At 36.6% G+C, this 19160-nt stretch overlaps 2 protein-coding genes across 2 annotated transcripts in view; one reads left to right on the top strand and one right to left on the bottom strand.

Annotated features, from left to right (window-relative positions):
• The first annotated feature begins 850 nt into the window (after nucleotides 1-850).
• On the top strand, nucleotides 851-2972 carry LOC146461332 (NADH dehydrogenase [ubiquinone] 1 beta subcomplex subunit 7-like). Its single transcript, XM_085086952.1, has 3 exons — nucleotides 851-899; nucleotides 1033-1201; nucleotides 2661-2972. Exons 1-3 carry the CDS (start codon nucleotides 875-877, stop codon nucleotides 2716-2718), a joined length of 252 nt encoding a protein of 83 aa, XP_084943078.1. The 5' UTR covers nucleotides 851-874; the 3' UTR covers nucleotides 2719-2972.
• Nucleotides 2973-5523: 2551 nt separating this feature from the next.
• Nucleotides 5524-19160, bottom strand: part of LOC146461333 (zinc finger FYVE domain-containing protein 9-like) — a 31296-nt gene continuing 17659 nt past the window's right edge. Inside the window, exons 6-19 of the mRNA XM_085086939.1 lie at nucleotides 18393-18614; nucleotides 18102-18155; nucleotides 16957-17022; nucleotides 16563-16636; nucleotides 16141-16231; nucleotides 15086-15183; nucleotides 14649-14775; nucleotides 14134-14216; nucleotides 12794-12898; nucleotides 9146-9293; nucleotides 8558-8638; nucleotides 7892-8054; nucleotides 6706-6979; nucleotides 5524-5725 (exon numbers count right to left, since the gene is read on the bottom strand). Of these exons, the coding sequence (XP_084943065.1) occupies nucleotides 5570-5725; nucleotides 6706-6979; nucleotides 7892-8054; nucleotides 8558-8638; nucleotides 9146-9293; nucleotides 12794-12898; nucleotides 14134-14216; nucleotides 14649-14775; nucleotides 15086-15183; nucleotides 16141-16231; nucleotides 16563-16636; nucleotides 16957-17022; nucleotides 18102-18155; nucleotides 18393-18614 (1742 nt within the window). The 3' untranslated portion in view covers nucleotides 5524-5569. The remainder of the gene's footprint in view (nucleotides 5726-6705; nucleotides 6980-7891; nucleotides 8055-8557; nucleotides 8639-9145; nucleotides 9294-12793; nucleotides 12899-14133; nucleotides 14217-14648; nucleotides 14776-15085; nucleotides 15184-16140; nucleotides 16232-16562; nucleotides 16637-16956; nucleotides 17023-18101; nucleotides 18156-18392; nucleotides 18615-19160) is intronic.

A 19160-nucleotide genomic window follows, 5' to 3' on the forward strand; every position in this document is an offset into this window, starting at 1 on the left:
GTGAAGGTAGCGAATGACACGAGCGCGAGCGAAAATTTCCTCCCACGAGGCGACGAGGCACGCGGAGGGAAGTCAACTCGCGAGAGTCAATTTTCGCGCCCGCCCGCGCGGTTCGCCCATTCTATTATCCCGACGTTGCAGCTATCGGCGCCCGGTTGTTCGAAAGCCGATTAACGCGAATCCACGATTAAAAGTTAATCGAGGTTTTCATCTCGCTCGCTTAAAATGGTTTAAAAGGCGAACTGTCATGCTAAAGGTTAAGAAAATTCTCAGGCAAAACTGACGGACAAAAATCTTTTGGGAGAATCTTTATTAACTATTAATTAAACTCGCATCAAAGTTCACGTTAATCCGGGATTAGCTTAATCGGGCTTTCAACAACTGGGCCGCGGATAATAAAATGGGCGAACCGCGCGGGCGGGTGCGAAAATTGCCATGGCCTGGCACCTGTTTCTGGTACGCTGACGGGTTAATGCGACAACAATAGAGTCAATCAAATGCGTAATCATTGGTGAACAAGCAATGGTCATTTTCTCGACGTAATGGGTCACCATGGTAACAGCATAACCTTTGAAAAACTGAAAGTGAATATATGAAAACTTATCTTATACCTTCTGTTGTGCACACTTTAACTAACACTTCTCATTTTAGCTCATCCTCGGAGACCCAGGGGTACTGTTAGTCGGGTTGCAGGGATTTTCGTGGGCGAAAGTTTACTGTAAGAACGAGACGATCTTACAGTAAACTTTCGCCCACGAAAATCCCTGCAACCCGACTAACTGCCCCTGGACAAACGCAGGATACGTGGTGTATGTATGCATTGCGTACCTATTTGCCGCGTTGAATTGTGGGTATTGTGATCCAAACATCCAACATGGCGGACGAGGAGTACAAGCCAGGTAAGCATTGGGTTAGAAACTACAGCTTTTTCCTAGGCTGTAGCCACAAAACTTATTCATTCCTTTTCGCTTTGACTCCAAAACATTTCAATACTGTCATTTGGTTACAAACAAGCAATATTTCGTTTGTTAGTGATGAAGGTGACTGCCAAAGAGATGGCGGACGCGAAGCTTCCCTTGCAGAGCAGAGATTACTGCGCTCACTTGCTCATACCGCTTTTGAAATGTAGAAAAGAAACTTACTTCGTGCCGTGGAAATGCCATCACGAGAAGCATCTATGGGATAGATGTCAATACGACGAGTAAGTTAAAATAATACGCTTAATGTATAAAATGTTGAACTCACAGCAAGACAGTGATTTAATTAACAAAACTGCTTTAGACTGTATCTCTAAAGCCGTGGTCAAAATAAGTTAAGAATGGTTGAAAAAAAGAAAGAAGACAGAAGATCTTCAGATTTGTAGGAAAGGTTTGACTTAACTGCTTATTGCATGTACTCTCAGGCCGGGCCCTCAATGTCCCCCTCGGTGTCTCGGGGAAACAAAAGTCACTGTTACACTTGGGGCCAGTAATTAATTAGTAAGTTAAAACTGTGCAGCACCTTCAAGTAGATAAGTAGGTGTTGATAAATGCATGTATTTAGCACTGGAACATGAAACACCAAAACAAAACAAAAAACAACAACAACAACAAAATAAATGAAAAAATCACTGAAATTTCAGCATTAGTCTTCTTCAGGGTTAAAAAAACTGTGCTAGTTCCAGTGTTTTATTTATCAATTCCTAATTTAGGTTTCCACTTACAGCAGGTTTTAGCACATATTCATTTAAGCCATTCTCTGATCATTATTTTTGTTGATTTTTACCTTCAATAATCTAAATCATGAATAGTGCTACCACATACATTAGATTTGTTGGGAAAGTATAACACAAAAATTAATGTTCTCAGGTAGCCAGTGCTTTTCCCAGAGAAATAGGTACAGGTAGCGACGGCTGGTTCTGAGACTAAAGCACCTGGTTTAGCGTTCACTTTATTTTCAAGGGTAAACCAGAAACATTTTGAACTGCATTGCCACCCAGTGATCAGGACCTTTATCATCTTAATTTAAAACTGCTGATGTAGGGACCAGGGTAACAAAACCACTGGCATTACTGGAAAGAGCAGCTTAAAATTAGCAAAATGACCAAATTTGAAAGCCTTGTGTTTTAAAATAGCAAAGACATAGTTCTGTAAAATATTCAGGAATTTTTGCAGACCTTTGTATGACAATGGCATAGTTTGCCCATTATACAAACAAACAGTATAACATTATTTTTCTGATTAATAATGGAACTGCAGGTGTATATCTTTGCTGTTCAATCAATGTTTAGGTTCAAGAATAACATTGATTTGTGGCTTGCTTGCCCTGAAAATAGCAACAGCCAGACAAGGCATAGCAAGAAAAATACAAGAAAATGACAAGTACAAACTTCCAAGACACTAATTTTTACTTAGTAATACAGATGTAAAGTATTTCACATTAATTTCAAGACTACTACTAAAAGAGGAACCCATCATTTATAAGTACAATGATTTTAGAGTTGTTGAGCACACCTACAAGACTCAAACTTGGCCATTTTACTAAATTTTAAGGCATCTTTCCAGCGGAGTCAATGGTTTTTTGTTACCTGGTCCACATCAAAATTACAAAATAATTAAGTTGATAAAGAAGGACAAGAGGTGGTTACAGTCACAGGCTTATCGTCATCTGTTCTTTTGTAGCTTAATGTACAGAGTGAGAGAGAAAGAACGCCGTAAGCTTGGACTGGAGAAGAAGTGACCTGTACCATACCATACCGTACACACTGATGGGAGATTCTTGTTTGCTTGACTGGTCAAACCACCTTCTTTTTACAGTGACTGACTTGATAAATGATGGAGTTTTTTTGCAAAGAGGCAGTGAGGGTGTGGATGTTTTGGACTTGTAATTATTGCCTGTTTCTGGAATCATGTGAAATAAATTTCTGTACTCAATATATTTGTCTTGAACATGATTAACGAAGTCTGCATTAAAGATTTTACATGTTGTAGAAATTAGCTTTGATGTTGATGGGCCCTGATACTCCAACAGAGACCAGAATCTTATTTTCTTCATGAAATAAAAAAAGTCCTTACCTCCCTCCCCAATGGGAGGGATTTTTTTTTCTATCTTTCCCCCTATTCCTCTGGAAATTCTTTGTTTAGTTCATAATAAACTTTGCCTTGAAGTTTTGTGGTCATCAAGACCCCCTCTAACACACACACCAACCACAATCTGACTCCCTTAAAGCCCTTCTGTGGGGTGGGGTAGGGATATTGATGTTTTACTGGAACTTCATCATGGTTCAAATTGCACAAAACCTCAACCTCTTTACCAGGGACTCTCCTCTTCCTGTCCCCTGGAAGGAGAGAGAGGAAGAGAGAGCCTTATAACAAGCTCAATGAAACCCTGGTCCTGTTGTTCTTGTTGTTTTTTACCACAAAGGCTTGGGGAAACACCCAACAGCAACCTCCTCCTTTTTTATTAGTCGCAGGATATTTTGATAGTTCAGAAGGGCTAGAGAATTTTTTTTTTTTGCAACTTGTTTCGCAATTCTGTTGCCACACAAGTTGCATGGATGTTTGCCTAGTGTAACATGCCCTGAAATGAACATGTCTCGCATTTTTTTTTTTGGCCACAAATGTCGCACAAAGTAGAAGTTGGTTCCTCCTCTCACAACGGTGACTGCAACAAAAACGTTGCAAGACATGTTCATTTTAGGGCGTGTTACACTAGGCAATGATCCATGCAGCTTGTGTCGCAACGGTGCAACGAAATTGCAAGACAAGTTGGAAGAAAAATTGCCAAGTTTTGAAAATATTGGGAAAGAAAGAGCAAAATTTAAACCAATCAATTTTCTTTTTAATAGTCCACAGGGTAGGCCATCCAATATTAGTGCTACCCTGATGAGGGCATTAGAAGAGTATGCTTGTGAAATTTCAAAGATGATAATTACATGTATAACAGTCCTCAGACCAGACCAACAAAAGAAAGGCACGATTCGCCTTCAGTTATTTTGTTGTTCTTTATTAAGGTTAAAATACTGGCCCCAGTTGTTCAAAGGCCGGATAACTTTATCTGCTGGATAAGGCACTATTCGGGGTCTAAAATATACTTAACGTTAAACGTTGTCCAAGGTTTTCGTTCACTCTTAAACTAGACTGTGGTTAGAGTGTGCATATTCGCTTGTACACGATGAAATACTGAAATCTTTGCACAGATTGAAACTATCGGATAGTGACTTATCCACTGGATAAAGTTATCCGGCCTTTGAACAACTGGGGCCTGGCCAATAGTATTATAAAATAGCAAAATTACAGCTTTTGCAATTTGAAGAACCTTCATTTATCACCATTGGAAACAATTCAAATCAAACGTTTCAATGATGCAATCAAATTGTAGATGCATTAAGATTTGTTTTTGTACTATAAATTATTTAACCACTTTGCCAATCTATGTTTTCATTTCTTTTTTTTTTTTTTTTTGCATATGCAATAGAGCAGATTGATTAGCCAGATAAACATGCACCACCTTCTCAACCAATCAGCAGCAAAACCAAAACCAATTGTGTCTCGCCTGGAAGCGTTTGGCATCAGTTACATGTATTTGCTTCGATTTCTGATTTGGTTCATTGCGCTGTTCGCTTCTGTTGTGATTGGCCAGAGTAATAATACTTATTCTAATACTTTCAATTGGTTTTGGTTTTACGACACTTAAAGGAAAACTGCTGTAAACAATATCTGAATTGATGTCACCATGCTAAATTAGGCCACTCATGATCAACCTTATGAAAACCAATGGTCATATAAATGTAATGAACAGTTTGTATCACACAGTATGTATGAACAGTTTGTATCACACTATGAATATATTGTTAATAAGATCCCCATTTAAACATCTGTTGGCCTGACAGAACAAATTTGAATTTGTATTTAACATAATCCTCCACTGGTAGACAACATATCCTGTTTTCAATAAGACAGAGTGCAAGATGGGATTTTTTCAGTAAGAAACTAGATACAAAATGATCTTCCTAGTACTCTCTTTCTATCTTTTTTTCCCTTTCTTCTGTTATTTCTTTCTACTTTCACTAAGGTAAAGTTTTCCCATGATGGAAAACAAAATTAAGTACACTATATGAAACATTAAATTTAAGTTTTATAAAAAGGCAACAAAGTAGATAATAATAAATATTGAATATTTGAGTATGGTACTCAAGTGTTACTTTATTACTCAATACATGAGAGTGAATTTAAAGTACTGATGAGCAACACTTGCCTACATGTATGTATATAATTATGTTGCTCAAGGAAACAGTTGCCTTTCCCAAGCTCCAAGTACATTTCCTAATATTTTACTTCTATTACAATGTAGTACCCCCATTCTCTCTATTTTGTTTAAAAGGGGGTATAAATGACCCTCCCCCACCCACCCACTACTTATACCTTCCCTGATACTGTTAGCAAGCCTGTAAACCTGTGGTCTTGGCCATTTGCATGACACCAAGATACATTTAGCACTCCTGCGACTGAGTGAAGCAATCATTGTATTGTTTCTTTGTTTATTTTCTACTTTGTATATTATAAAATCTCCTTGTGAAATATTGCGACCACTAAAGTCTTAAAACTTTAAACAGAAGTTCCACGCTGAGGGCCCTCCTTCGATGATGTGAAGCAGCACTGTGAATAACAGGTACTAATACGTCATCAAGATCAGACATGATGCTGCTTGGCAAGCCCTGTTGGTTACTACCAGTGAAATAGCCAACCTGTGGAGACAGACAAAGTCAATGTTCAACAATATCAAACGCAATTCTTAACTCTTCACAATAGAGACAAAATTACAAGGATTTGTATGGTATCATTGGAGCTTAACAATACTAAATAAATACTGTAAAATGCCAAAAATAAGCCCCGGGGCTTATACTTTTCAAAGGACCTTTTCGAGGTGCTTATTTTTGGAAGGGGCCTATATTCGGAGGGGCTTATAGGAGGGAAATTTGCATTTCAAAATTAGCTGGGCTTATAATAATTGAAGGGAAATTTGTGTCAAAATTTTTGAATGTGCAACTGGCTAGAAATTCGAAGGAATTCAAGGGGCGAGTGAAGAGCGAACTGTGTAAAAGACAATAAACTTCAACACTTGTTGACCACATTGCTTAAGTGCACGGAATCATTCTTTTATGATAATGGTGATTATGTGTGGTTTGCCTAGGTTTGTATAATTGGAGATAATTTCCAAATACAAGCCCACGGGGGCTTATATTCGGAGGGGCTTATTATAGTCTGAGGTATTTATGCATTTCAGATTTGGTGGGCTTCTACACGGAGGGGCTTATACACAGAGGGGCTTATTTTCAGAATTTTACGGTATCTCACCTCCAAATTGCAATAAGATGCTGATTTTTTGCAAGCAGGAGTTTTTCATCATACTCTAAAGTTGCGAACATCTTAATAAATCCCATAATTTGAACAATTCAATATTTGTGAAACGGTCATAGTTTAGAAAGTTCTCCATTGTGCAGTTTTAGAAAAATCCATACCCACCCCAAGAAAAGTCGCTGGAAATTCCCTAGGGGGAGGGGGTCTTAAAAATCAAAATTTCAGAAGCAAAGTAGGAAGCTAAACTGGATTTTCCTGGGAGGATGGAGGGTGCAAAAACACAAAACCTTCCACTGGGGGAGTATGGAACAACACAATACCCATTAGCGGTGCTATTTAAAATAATTATTATCAATATGTACATTACATTGTCATTGTCCAAATTGACCCTCAATCCAATGCATGTGCAGCCATCAGAACAAAGTTTCGACAGGTGGGGCATCAATGTTCGACAAAAAGCCTTGGCAAGCTCAGCTGTGAGCTTGTTTGAATCCCGTGATGCACTCTGCTGCCCGTCACCCAAAAAGAACATCTCTGTCCACTGTATCCTGAACACAGATTTGCGGGTGAAGTCACACCCAGTGTGGACTTTGACACTTGGAAAAGCATGCAGCTGAAGGCCATCTATTGGGCTACAGAGGCTGAAAATACAATACACAAAATTACAAACTTGAGCCTAACAAGGTAAAACTTTATGGTCAATTCTAAATTCATGAACAATGTTTCACAAAGTGAGTCCTGGTGTAAGGCTTTGATAAGGCTAAGTGATTGACACACATGGACCACCTAACATGCAGTTCCAGAAAGTATCCATACTCCCTCCATGGAAGTTTTTTGTTATGTTTTGCATCCCCCCCCCTCCCCTTGGGAAATTCCAGTTTAGCTTCATACTTTGCTTCTAAAATGTTGGCTTTTTAAGACCCCCCCCCCCCCCCCCAGGAATTTCCAATGACCTTCCTTGGGGTGGGTATGGATTTTCTGAAACATGCACAATGCTTCAATGACGCCCACTTGGATGTACATGTATAGATATAATGCAGATTCAAGCTTCTTAATGTACAAGGAAACCAAACAATCATATGTAAAATAAACATCGTACAGGGAACAGCCTAAAATCACTGGCCTTCTAAATTGACTGATCAAAAGACCAATTAACCCATTTTTAAATTAACACTATCAATTTGTCACTTTGCCTCCACAGCTTAAGGAAGTCATAAAAAATTAAGATTGTAAGTAAATTTTAATTGAATGAGTAGATCAATTTAATTGAAGTGACGCCAGGTGTATAAATTTGACTTAATTGTTTACTCATTGTATGTGGCCGGGGGAAAAAATAAAGCACCATATAAGAAAGGTTATAACTGTACAATCATGTAATTCAGTTGCTGCTAACATTTATAATAATCTCATCGAAACAGTCTGATTCAACTGTTACAACCACATTACACACACAAAAAAAACTGAACCATGATTTTCCAGAATGATTGCTCAGAACTATATGTATTGGCCATATATCAGCATGCAGTAAAACCTGTACCAGTTTAAAAATCTACCTGGATTGGTGTGGGGCATCTTTCCGGCTGACCCATTCTATAATGACATGCTCCTCCTCTCCCCCACCAGGGATGCCTGTAGTGATGGTATAGTCCTTCATTTCTTTTAAGGAATTCCGTAACTTGCCAATCACTTCTGGCATTAGCTGCACCATGATGCCATCTACAGAAAAATAAATTAAAACCAAACTCCTTAGCATTTTATTCTTACTAACAGTAATTAGGAAACTTTATATAATTTGTCACAACATATTATGGTGAACCCTAAACCAACATCCTTAAGCATTTTATTCTCACTAACCTAAAGGAAACTTTATTTAATTTTCACAAAATATTACGGGGTTACAGAAGGATCAGAAGTCGGCGACAGAAGTTGAACCCATGACTTATTTTAAAACCTTTCCCCTCACTGGCCAAAATGTGTTCTATTGAACTGAGCAAAAAAACAATTAGGGACTTCACGAAACTATGACAGCAACTGCAACAAAAATTCCGCTTGAAAGTGCACATGCAAGTTCAAAATAATAAGTAATTTATTATCACTTGTACTACATCGCGATTATTCCAATTCATTCAACTTGTACTGTACAATGTGGCCTAACTATCTGACCAGTAATACAACAAATGGAAATGCCACAAGTTAGGAAAGAGAATGTTACAACAAACCTTCCACAATGTTGACTTTGGCCATGAATGGGCTGCTAGTCTTCAGAGCACCACTGAATACAACAAAGCTTGCTCCAGTCACTAAATAAAAACATGATGCACGTCATGTACACCACATGTAAACTGTCAGAAGAATGTTCAATATACCTTCTGGGTATAATGCTTAAATAAGGGTGTATGGATATAAGAATATGAAGATCAAAAGATTAGGTACTAAGCGAATAAAACTGAGACAGGCACTTCATGAAACGAAACTGTTTGCTGCTTTGAATTCACTTCAATCTGTAATTGATAAGTTGTTATAAATTCACTGGCAGAAGCAACTATAAAATTAATAAAATATTAATATCAAACTTCATTTGTCAGTTTAAACACCCCAGATGAGAGTGACCAAAATAATGTGCAGTTCAGAAAATATACATACCCACCCCATGGAGGGTCATCAGAACTTCCTAGGGGGAGGGGGGGGGGGGTCTCAAAAGCCAAAATTTTAGAAGCAAAGTATGAAGCTAAACTGGAATTTCCGTGGGGGAGTATGGATATTTTCTGGATCTGCACAATAATCATAATGTACTCAAGCATCATTACCTTTCCTGGCCTGATTCTGTATATTGATTGCCTGGGTTTTGTAGCCCTGTTCATTCTGCATACAGACCAAGTGTGAGTCGGCCTGTAGGCTGAAGTTAGCACCAAGTGCCATAACATGCTCATCTGTAGCATTTAGAATCTTCACAACCTGACAGGAAATATTACAGAATATAAATTCACAAAATATTGTCCTTTCATTTAATAGATTTATGGAATATTAGGTTTTGTTTGTATCATCCCCAAGTCAAGTCCATGAACGAATTCATGCATTGGACGAACCTAATTCCCCTAAAATCACCCTTACTTTTATGAGGCAAATACTGTGAAAAAGGAATACAAACTGGTTCCAACCTCTTTTAATTTCCCATGTATAGGTCTGCAAGGAAGTGTAAGGATATTTACACTGTACTTCAATACAAACAATAGAATGTGGTTCCTAAGTCGTTGTGTGAATTGAAAGTAGAGCTCATTGCAGAAATTTGATCTCAAGGCTAAATTTCCACCTTCAATCAGATCAATGTCACATTATTTTTTTGGAACCCTTTGCTGGTCTCTCTCTCTCCCTAATGTTGATAAAAATGCCCTTGCAACGTGTTGCATGTTCAAAAATAATTTAAAACATACCACAATCACAGAAGGGATTCCTGGGGGAGGGGGAAAGGGGAATTTCCAGATGGGGGGGTCTTAGTAAAACTCCCTTCCTTGATATAATTATTTGATTTGTCTCTGTTTAAAACTATAAACAAAAGCACTCAAGACATGATTGTGATATATCACAGGTTCAACCTTGGCTGAGAGAGTTGTTATCATGATGACATTAAAGAACTCTAAATATTTATTTAGTTTTAACCCTTTAAGCCCTAACAGTGATCAGCATCAAATTTGTCCTTGTAGTATCAATGCTTATTCAACCCCTGAGGTCATGAGAATTAAGGATATGATCATGACCCAAGGTGAATTTTCTTGATATTTTTAACTTCTCCCCAGCGCTTAATATATAAGAAAAGCATAGGGACAAGATAGGAGAATTTGTTCTATGATATTGGGATTAGGGTTAAAGAAACCATTTACAACGGTTACCAATAACACACGACCTACGGCATTCAAAAGAGTCGGATAAAGTTGTGTTTTGGTGGACGTCAATCAAAGAAGAGCCGTTGAAATTATTTTGAATACTGACAAGATTCCAAGGTAACCCTGCAAGAAACTAAGAATTTTACCTCAATAAGAGATAGTAAACTTTATTTAAATTGATTCTCCAGCCAGATCAAGCGCAAATAAAAGGTATTTTTGAATTAAAAAAATTCGATTTTCACTGCACGTGATAATTTGCTAATAATATTATTGTAAGCATCGCTGATTTAATTGTCAGGTGTAGCGATTTCAAATGTTTCATAAAAAAAAAATAGCTTCATCTAAACAATACACATTTTTTAGAAAACCTGTCTTGGAAATCAACTCGCATAAAGTTTACCATCCGTCAGCGGATAAAACTGTCAATTTCTTTGTTCTGTTGCCTTGAAATGTTCTCAGAATTCAAAACAATTTCGACGGCTTTTCTTTGATTGATGTCCACCAAAACACAACTTTATTGGAGTCTTTTGAAGGCGATAGGTCGCGTGTTATTGGTAACCGCTGTGATAAAAAATTGATCACTTACAGTCGAACCAGGTCAAGCGTACCCCCCTAGATTCTATTAATGAATCTATTATTTGAAAATTGAACCTGTTAGTCGTTTCAAGTATTCAAATCAAAATTAGATTTCTGATTGGATTATACGAACCAGGGTACAAATAATGCATGAAATCAGAAAACCAGAAAGCCCTCGGGAAAAACCCCTCTCAATATATAATTTCAGAGCGGCAATTCTTGATTTATATAACAGTGGATTTTCCAAAAAGCAGATTTCTCGTGATTTACAGCAGTCAACGCGTACTGTCAGAAAGAAAACTCGCCATTTTAAACCGGGCACGGTGGGTCCTGTCGCGTAAATTTAAACTCACTAATGATCACTAAATGAACATTTTACGTTTGTACACTTGCGTTTTTTCCGTTAGTTATTCAAAAACAAAAATGAAAAAGGACTGGAAGCGTTTTATTATAATAAACGGTTCTCTTTTTGAGGTATATGCAAATTAATTTAGCGAAAAGTATGCGAACTCACAGTGAAAGATGTTCATTTCAGTTGACCTTCGACAATGGCAGCACATGTGTTGCGCTATTCGTCGACGTATAATGGACAGTCTGGTGAAATAATGATATTTATACAATGAACTGTGTAAAACTCGCGTTTTGATTGGTCTAGAGGAGTGTGTGATTAGAGTATAGACGCACGATTGACGTCATCGAGTGGTGTGACCAGCGCACGTGATCAGAGTCTAGAGTCCAGCCAGAGCGACTGGTCAACAAAGTTTTGCAAAGTGTTTTTGCGAGTAGCGAACAGACACAGGCAAATTTTCGCAGGAAAGGAAAACTGCCCAATAAAAAATTGGACAAAGACTGCTGAGAGTGACCTCAAACAGGATAGGAAAGCTAGAACTTTGTTGTGACGTGAAAAGGAAGCAAATGTTTGTCGAAATATGTCGCCGATAAAAAATCCGGTAATGGCGAGTAATCGATAACAAATCGCAGTGAAACGACTTACATGCTGTAATATTTTGGGGTCAGGATTTCCTCCTGGAATAAAGGTTAGTTTTGAAAATATTGTTAGTGAAATTTTTTCGGATTATACTCTAATTTAGAAGATCACAACCGCATGTGTGTAGTAGTCTAAAACTGAGTTTGTTGGATAGTTTTTGACTCAGCTAAGGCAACGCGATGTCCGCTCACGAAATGTGTTGAAATGTCTTGGTTATTGTATAAAACAAATAGATTCCATTTTGCCGTGGGTCTGTACTCTGATAACGCACAGAGGACGTCAAAACGTGGTGAGAACATCAGTCACGCTACTCGCCTGCGGCTCGTAGCGTACTTCTTTGTTCTCACCACGTTTTGACGTCATCTGTGCGTTATCAGAGTACAGACGCACGGCAAAATGGAATCTATTTGTTAAATACCAAACTTTTTCATGCTACAAGGTAGGTAATGCTATACATGAAAGATAAATTGGAATTTTTCAGCCCGACTCATTTGCAAGCGCTTGACTTTGTGCTCTTGCAATGACCAAATTTGCATAACGAATTATATGAATGTGTCAACAACATGCAGGAACAGTTTGAACGAACGAGCTGTTTCAAATGTACTGTAGTTTGAATTTTACAGGCTATTGCTTTTACTGTTAGCGCGGATCTATGTTCTGCGAATTTTAATTTGATCATTGATCAGCGTTAACAATGAATAAATGAATGCATTCTTTGAAACGACTAATGGGTTCAATTTTCAAATAATCGATCCATTAATAGAGTCAAGGGGGGTACGCTTGACCTTGTTTCGACTGTAAAACAGTTGGTTGAGATTTTTGGAACAATGGTTCAACTACACTGTATGTTTTTGACACAAGAACCAGAGTTTGTACATGCATGCTAAATTGAAGTTAATTTGAAGAAATCTGGGTGCCAAGGCCAAATCATTTCTCAAGCCCTTTTCTGCACTACGCACTTCAATTTTATTAATTAAATTAAATATTTTGATAATCTTTATATTAAGTACCTCGTCATATCTGTCTTGAGGTAATCTCACAAGGGTCTTTTTCTCTTCCATGTGAATCACAAGACCTGTAACCCTGGCTAGAGTATACTGGAAATTCTTAAAGTCCTATGAAAATAAAAAAAATTATTACTACTTTTTTTATATATTTAACAAATTTAAAAAGTGATCATCTGTAATTACATCCACATGTGCACCACAGGTCTGAGTAATATAACCATTTAAAGCATATATGACCATGGTGTAAACCTGAGAGTTGCCATGATTTAATTAACTTGCTTAAGCTACCAAACCTGTTCTTGCCTGAATTCTTTTCAGGCATTCTTTCACAACAACTTAAATTAATTTTATAAATAAACTAAATAAAATAAGTTGCATTACATTATTAGCTGCAATCACTTATTCATTCTTTCATCTGTAGTTCAAATATATGTATTCCATGGGTTCCTCTAGCCTTCCAAAAACCAACTGAATGTTGTTAAACCCTGTAAAGCCACAAGCTTTTTAATAAATTATTAATAACTTAGCTAATAATTATTATTAAACACCTAGTGGCTGTAATAGTGTCTAACGTTCAATAATACAGTACCAAATTAAAGTACAGCCTCAAACACTAATTAAAAAGTAGTAAAAGATGTGAATTAAATTTTATTGTATAATTTTACTCTTCTGTGGAATATTAAACACTATGAAAGAAGGACCATTCCTATAAACATGTTTCCAATGAACATTTCTTAAAGAACTTGCTGTTTTGGAATCTGCAGACAAAGCTAAAAATAAAGCTGTTGCAAGGTGGTACAGACTGTTCTGACTTATGAAGTATTAACTGAATTTATTGTTTTAACTTTTTGTTAATTCATAAACATCTAAAAGCAATAAATTATTCTTGTCAGTCTAAGGTAGCGTTTGATTGACCATATTCCGGAATAAGAAATATAAGAAGAATAGCTTTTAAATTTCTCTTTTTAGGTAAATTTGGGAAAATGCATCTTATCTGCAAACTTTTGCTGAAACACAATAATTTAAGAGACATCTTACATTCCAGTACTCCAAAACCTCTCATGAGTGATATTTAGTAATATAATTTTGTATGTATTCCTATTTCCAGAATAAGGGGCCATCAAACTCACCCTAAAACTCTTATAATTTACAAGTGGGCTGACTGGGCTTAATTAAATCCTTAGAGTACCTGTGCTAAGGACAAAATTAATTACTTGACCGAGTGATTAAAAAAATAATACTTATAATAAATAAATGTGTTTTACTTTGTAATAGCATATTCCAACAAATCACACAGTACCATGCAACAAATGAACACACTACACTTTAATATTAATACGTACTGCTAACAGGTTCATGATTGTGTGCCCAATGTCTCCATACACAGCAGACCTGTTTCTTGAACTGAACAGAGGGCAGGGATAATCTAGAGTAACAACAGCATAACAACATGAGAAGGTTGTGGATCAAGAATCTGAATCCACAAATGAAGGCAAATTTGCTGAGTGCATGGTTGATATAGAAAATCTTAAGTGAGGATGCATCAGCCTAATTTGATTTGAAAGTCGGAAGATTGGTTGGTGATCTCTGCATGGCGGTGTTGTTTATACATGGAAATGTACTTAATAGATGCGAAAATTTGCTTGGTATTGTCTCACGTTGCCAGGTGTATGTTAAATAGGTGCCAGTGATAGACCCATCCAGTGAGGAGTAGTTATGCATTCGTGTTGCTTTAACCACAGAATACAGGTTGGTCTGGCTGTATGGGCCACAGTAGGCTTGAGTTTGACTAATTACCTTTACCTCAAGACAAATTAAACTGGCCTGCACAATGGTTTTAAAACAGAAAATCACTTACATCTGTACTCAGCTCCAAGCCTTAGCTGAAGTCTCAAAGGAAAGAGTTGAGCCCAGGGTGTCTCAGGACGTTTTATCAAAATTCCAACCACATAAGGAGTGGAAGGAAGAGGGAGGTTCTTGACGCACTGAGGACGGAACATTAAGTACAAGTTAATTTTGTTTTCTTTGTACTTTATTTTTACCTTCGATGTCAATTAATGTTATGAGCATCCATGCTCTGATCTCCCATTGTAGGATTATTAGCTTGCTACTGGCAATTAAATAATTATGTTAATTAAAGGTAAACAGTCAAGCACAAAATTATGACAAGTTGATGCAACTTTCAATCCCAAAAATTGTTAAGAGAAACATCATATCAGATTTGAGCCTAAAACTAAAGAAAGTTAATCTGTTGGTTAATGTACTTGATTTAACTTTAAGCTCTGCTCTCCATACCTGGTAAGTTGGCTTGACATACAGGAAGCCTGCATTGTCACTGCTGCCAAGAAAAGGCTGGCCAAAAATAGTATAACCCAGTTCTGACACTGTGTGACCTGAAATTAATGAATTAAAGTTTTTTGAATTAAAGTTTTATTTAAGCAAATCATGCACCGACAGTTGACAGACAACTAAATGAATATTTAGCTATATCTATATGTGACCTAGTTTGGGAAAACATGAACATTAACTTTAAAAGATAATTTATAAATGTACTTTCTAACTGAATTAATATAAAGTCAAGAGGTCACATTTTATGATCATTTCGAAATTCAGAGCTACAGTAAAAAAGCTGAGCACTATTAATGATATACAACCATGCTGCATTGCAATTATTGGCTGAGGGTGAGAGGCCTGACAGCTAAGGGTTTGGGGATTTGGTGTGGGTCTAACCAAGCCTGATCCCTATGCATAAAGACTAGCAGGCTACAAAAAATGGGAACAGCGATATCCTATATATCCCTATTCCCCAATCAGGGAAAAGGAGAGGACGATGGTGATTGTCACATTGGTAACCAATCTGTAACTTTTATTAATAAATTGCACCAACAAACAAAGTTCCATTTACAAACTAAATCAAAACAATAATTACTAATTAAAAATGACTTAGCCCTGTATCATGGATAACTCTCTCTGTACAATGTATTGTGTCTTGAATAGTAGGGGAGAGAATTTCTCGAGTGACCTTCAGATCTTCCTCTACTGGTTTTTAAAACTGACTAAAACCGGGTTTCACACTCAAAAAGCATTTTATTTGCATTAACAAAATCAGTTTTTGCATTTCTATTAAAATTAATTACTGTTAATAGGCAAGGGTTAAATGACAATCTTGTCCTAGCCTCACTCAAAGACATGCAATTTCCAGTGGGTTTGTAAATAAAAGCCTTTGGCAACTGGATAGACTAACACCTGTGAACTCCCCTTCCTTGTTTAACATAAAAAAATTCATTTATTTTGATTTGCTCATTTATTTATAATCATAATTTTATTATTCAATTTATATATTTTTTCACCTTGCTTGGCGTAAGCAAAAGCTGTGTTAAAGTGTGAAAGGACATCCTTGGGAAGCATCGTCTCCTTACGAAGAGACTCCAGCAGAACAACCTAGAAAAAAATATTAAACTTTCAAACAACAAGCACATCCAAAGACTGGGAAGCACAACCATTCTATGTCAAATTTTGGACCATTTTGTTTAAATCGATCACATTTGGCTCGCTTTTTCCATGAGCTACAATTCATTCCCCAAAACTCCCCCTGTATAAGACAGTATATATTGTTTGCTTGTTTCAGCTGTAATTACTTTTGACTCAAGCAAAATTCCTTGGGCACGCTGGTACCCTGAAGTTGTAATGGTCAAGGAAAAAAATCTCTGTGACATGTGCCTATGCTAGCTACCTCAGAAATATACTAAAAATAGATCTTAGTTTAAGTTACCATTTCTTCCTGATTGGCAGCTCCCATTCCTTCTGTTACAAAACACCAACATTTGCGCTTTACACAACAGCTTACTAGGAAAACAAAAAAACAACTGACTTCACCACATGGAAAACAATACAATATTAAAAATAATATATTTCTGTCTGAATAATTCTTATTTGTTAACATACCCTAAGCTAGTATAATTATATGGTATTGAAAGAATCATACTGAACTCAGTTAACTAAATATAATTATGCTATACATAATTATAAAATATTAATTTAAATAATTTATTTAATAAAATTTTATCCCATGTTCTTCATTCTCACTGCCTATTTTCAAACTGTATGTGGTACAATAAAGTAAAAAAAAAATAATCATGTTGATTATGTCTGCCTTGCAAACTTACATTTTACTATACTGACTTTGACCACCAAGTTTTTGTTAAGCAAGAACACAACTGTTTCATGAAGTCCTAAAAATAAGAAAAAACACATCTAAGATGTCTACTGAATGATATTAATTATTATAATAAATAGAAAAGCAAACTGCTACCTGGAACCTCCCCTCCCCTAAATCCATCATTCTATCTCAGTCAGTCTGTATTTCCACAGTCAAAGAACAACATTTAATGGCAAAAACTGAAAATTTTGAAAACGGGGGTGGGGAGCTTCAGTCTCGATTTAAAAACTTGTCTGCAATGGTCTAATTGGTATAATTATATATTAAACAGGAGGTTACAAAAAAACAGTACTCTTTGGGGATTGTTCTTACCATGAAGTGCAGTCCACTTAAATGTAACGGACTTGTAAGTCTATCACAAAAATACCAGTCATATACCTGTCAACTTTTTCTGAGTCAAAAGCGTGAGATTTTTGTCTCGTCATGACCGGGATTTCCGAAAACGTCCGAGCCACTTCCAAAGATTTCCGACGATTTTCCGAAGACTTCCAAACGTTGCCGAAAATGTCTGACGATATTCCGATGACCTTTGAACACTTACGATTCAAACGGATTGTAGACATTTGAAAGCTTTTGCGATTGTTATAGGGAGCAAAGAAATAATAAATAACATCTGAAATGAAATGAAGATTTTTTAGAACAACTCGTCCGGATTTGTGAGTCAGGCCTGAGAAATTGTCCTCGATGCGTGAGGTTGATGTCTCTAGTCCCCTGGCGTGAGACCCACGCATAATGCGTGAGAGTTGGCAGGTATACAGTCAACAGAAAAGCTGGCTGTTATCTTGAAGTTCTTTATTCTTTCTAATTCAATGTTCAATTGAAAGGTAACTTTGTTCTTGATACTCAAGGACTGATTCTTCCAAAAACTTAGAACCAGTTATATAAAACAAGATAAATTTCACCACTGCTCTTGCAAAAAAGTGTCAGCTTTATTTTAAATTCAATACTAACAACAATTAACATACATGTACAGTACATGTATTTGTAACCTTGTATATAATTATGTACACTGCATATAAATATTTAATTTTAAGATATAATTTTATTTAATTAAAGTTATTTTTGTCTTCACAGAGTGACTTAACTTTTTACCTTTTAGCTGATACATAATCTCTGCTGGATCAGGCCTCTCTTGAATAGATACTTCTGAAATACATACATCAAACAAGATACAAACTTGATCATCTTATGGATTTTATATCACTGTATAAATTAAAGAGACATTATATAACTATATTGTACTTATTTTTTTCTAATTTAAAACAAATAAATAATATTCTTGCCTGATGAAATCCAAGAAATTATACTACAAAGATTCATTTATAAAGCACAACTGAGACACAAATTTATTGAGGTGTACGTGTATATTTAGAGACTGTATACCTTCATTTACAACCTTCAACACTGGAGGTAGAGCAGTAATGTCTTGCGGCAACAAAGAACGTACATTATCCACATCCAAACGAAACAGGCAGTCACTATCATCTGAGAGAGCAGGGGATGTCGGCGTAGATAAAGGGGTACCCACCGTGTCTGGAGGTGGGGCAACTGGGAGCTGTAAGGGAGGCAGAACTGGAGGACTGTGTTCGGAGGTTTCATCCACTCCTAAGAAACAATGAAACAACATGTACAAAAAAGTCATGTAGAATGTGCAATTCCAGAAAATATCCATATTCCCCGTATGGGAGGTTTTTTTGGTTTGTACTCCCCTCCCCCCAGGAAATTCTAGTTTAGCTTCATACTTAATGTTTGCTTCTAAAATTTTGCCTTTTAAGTCAAGTTAAGTTAAGTTAAGCCTCCTCCTCCTAGGAATTTCCACTGACCTTCCTTGGAGTGGGTATGGATTTTATCTAGAAATGCACAATAATGCACAGGTGTATACAATATAGCAGAAATTTACATGGAATTTTTTTTCACTACAAGTACTCGGTATAAATCTCACTTACGAGAAATCCAGAAGACACTTGTTAATAACTGAGAAATTTCAACAGACTGAAATACATACTGGACAATATACCAGGCTATGCCTCCACAACTGGGAACATACATGTACATCAATAAGCACTCAAAAGTACATAAAGGCTAGTTTTCACCCAGTTTATAATTAAACAGCCCAACTTGTCATCCCACTGGTATCAGAGCATGAATTGT

This window comes from Pavona decussata, unplaced genomic scaffold (genome assembly GCF_977016875.1).
Source record: "Pavona decussata unplaced genomic scaffold, jaPavDecu1.1 SCAFFOLD_199, whole genome shotgun sequence".
Taxonomy (NCBI): Eukaryota; Metazoa; Cnidaria; class Anthozoa; order Scleractinia; family Agariciidae; genus Pavona; species Pavona decussata.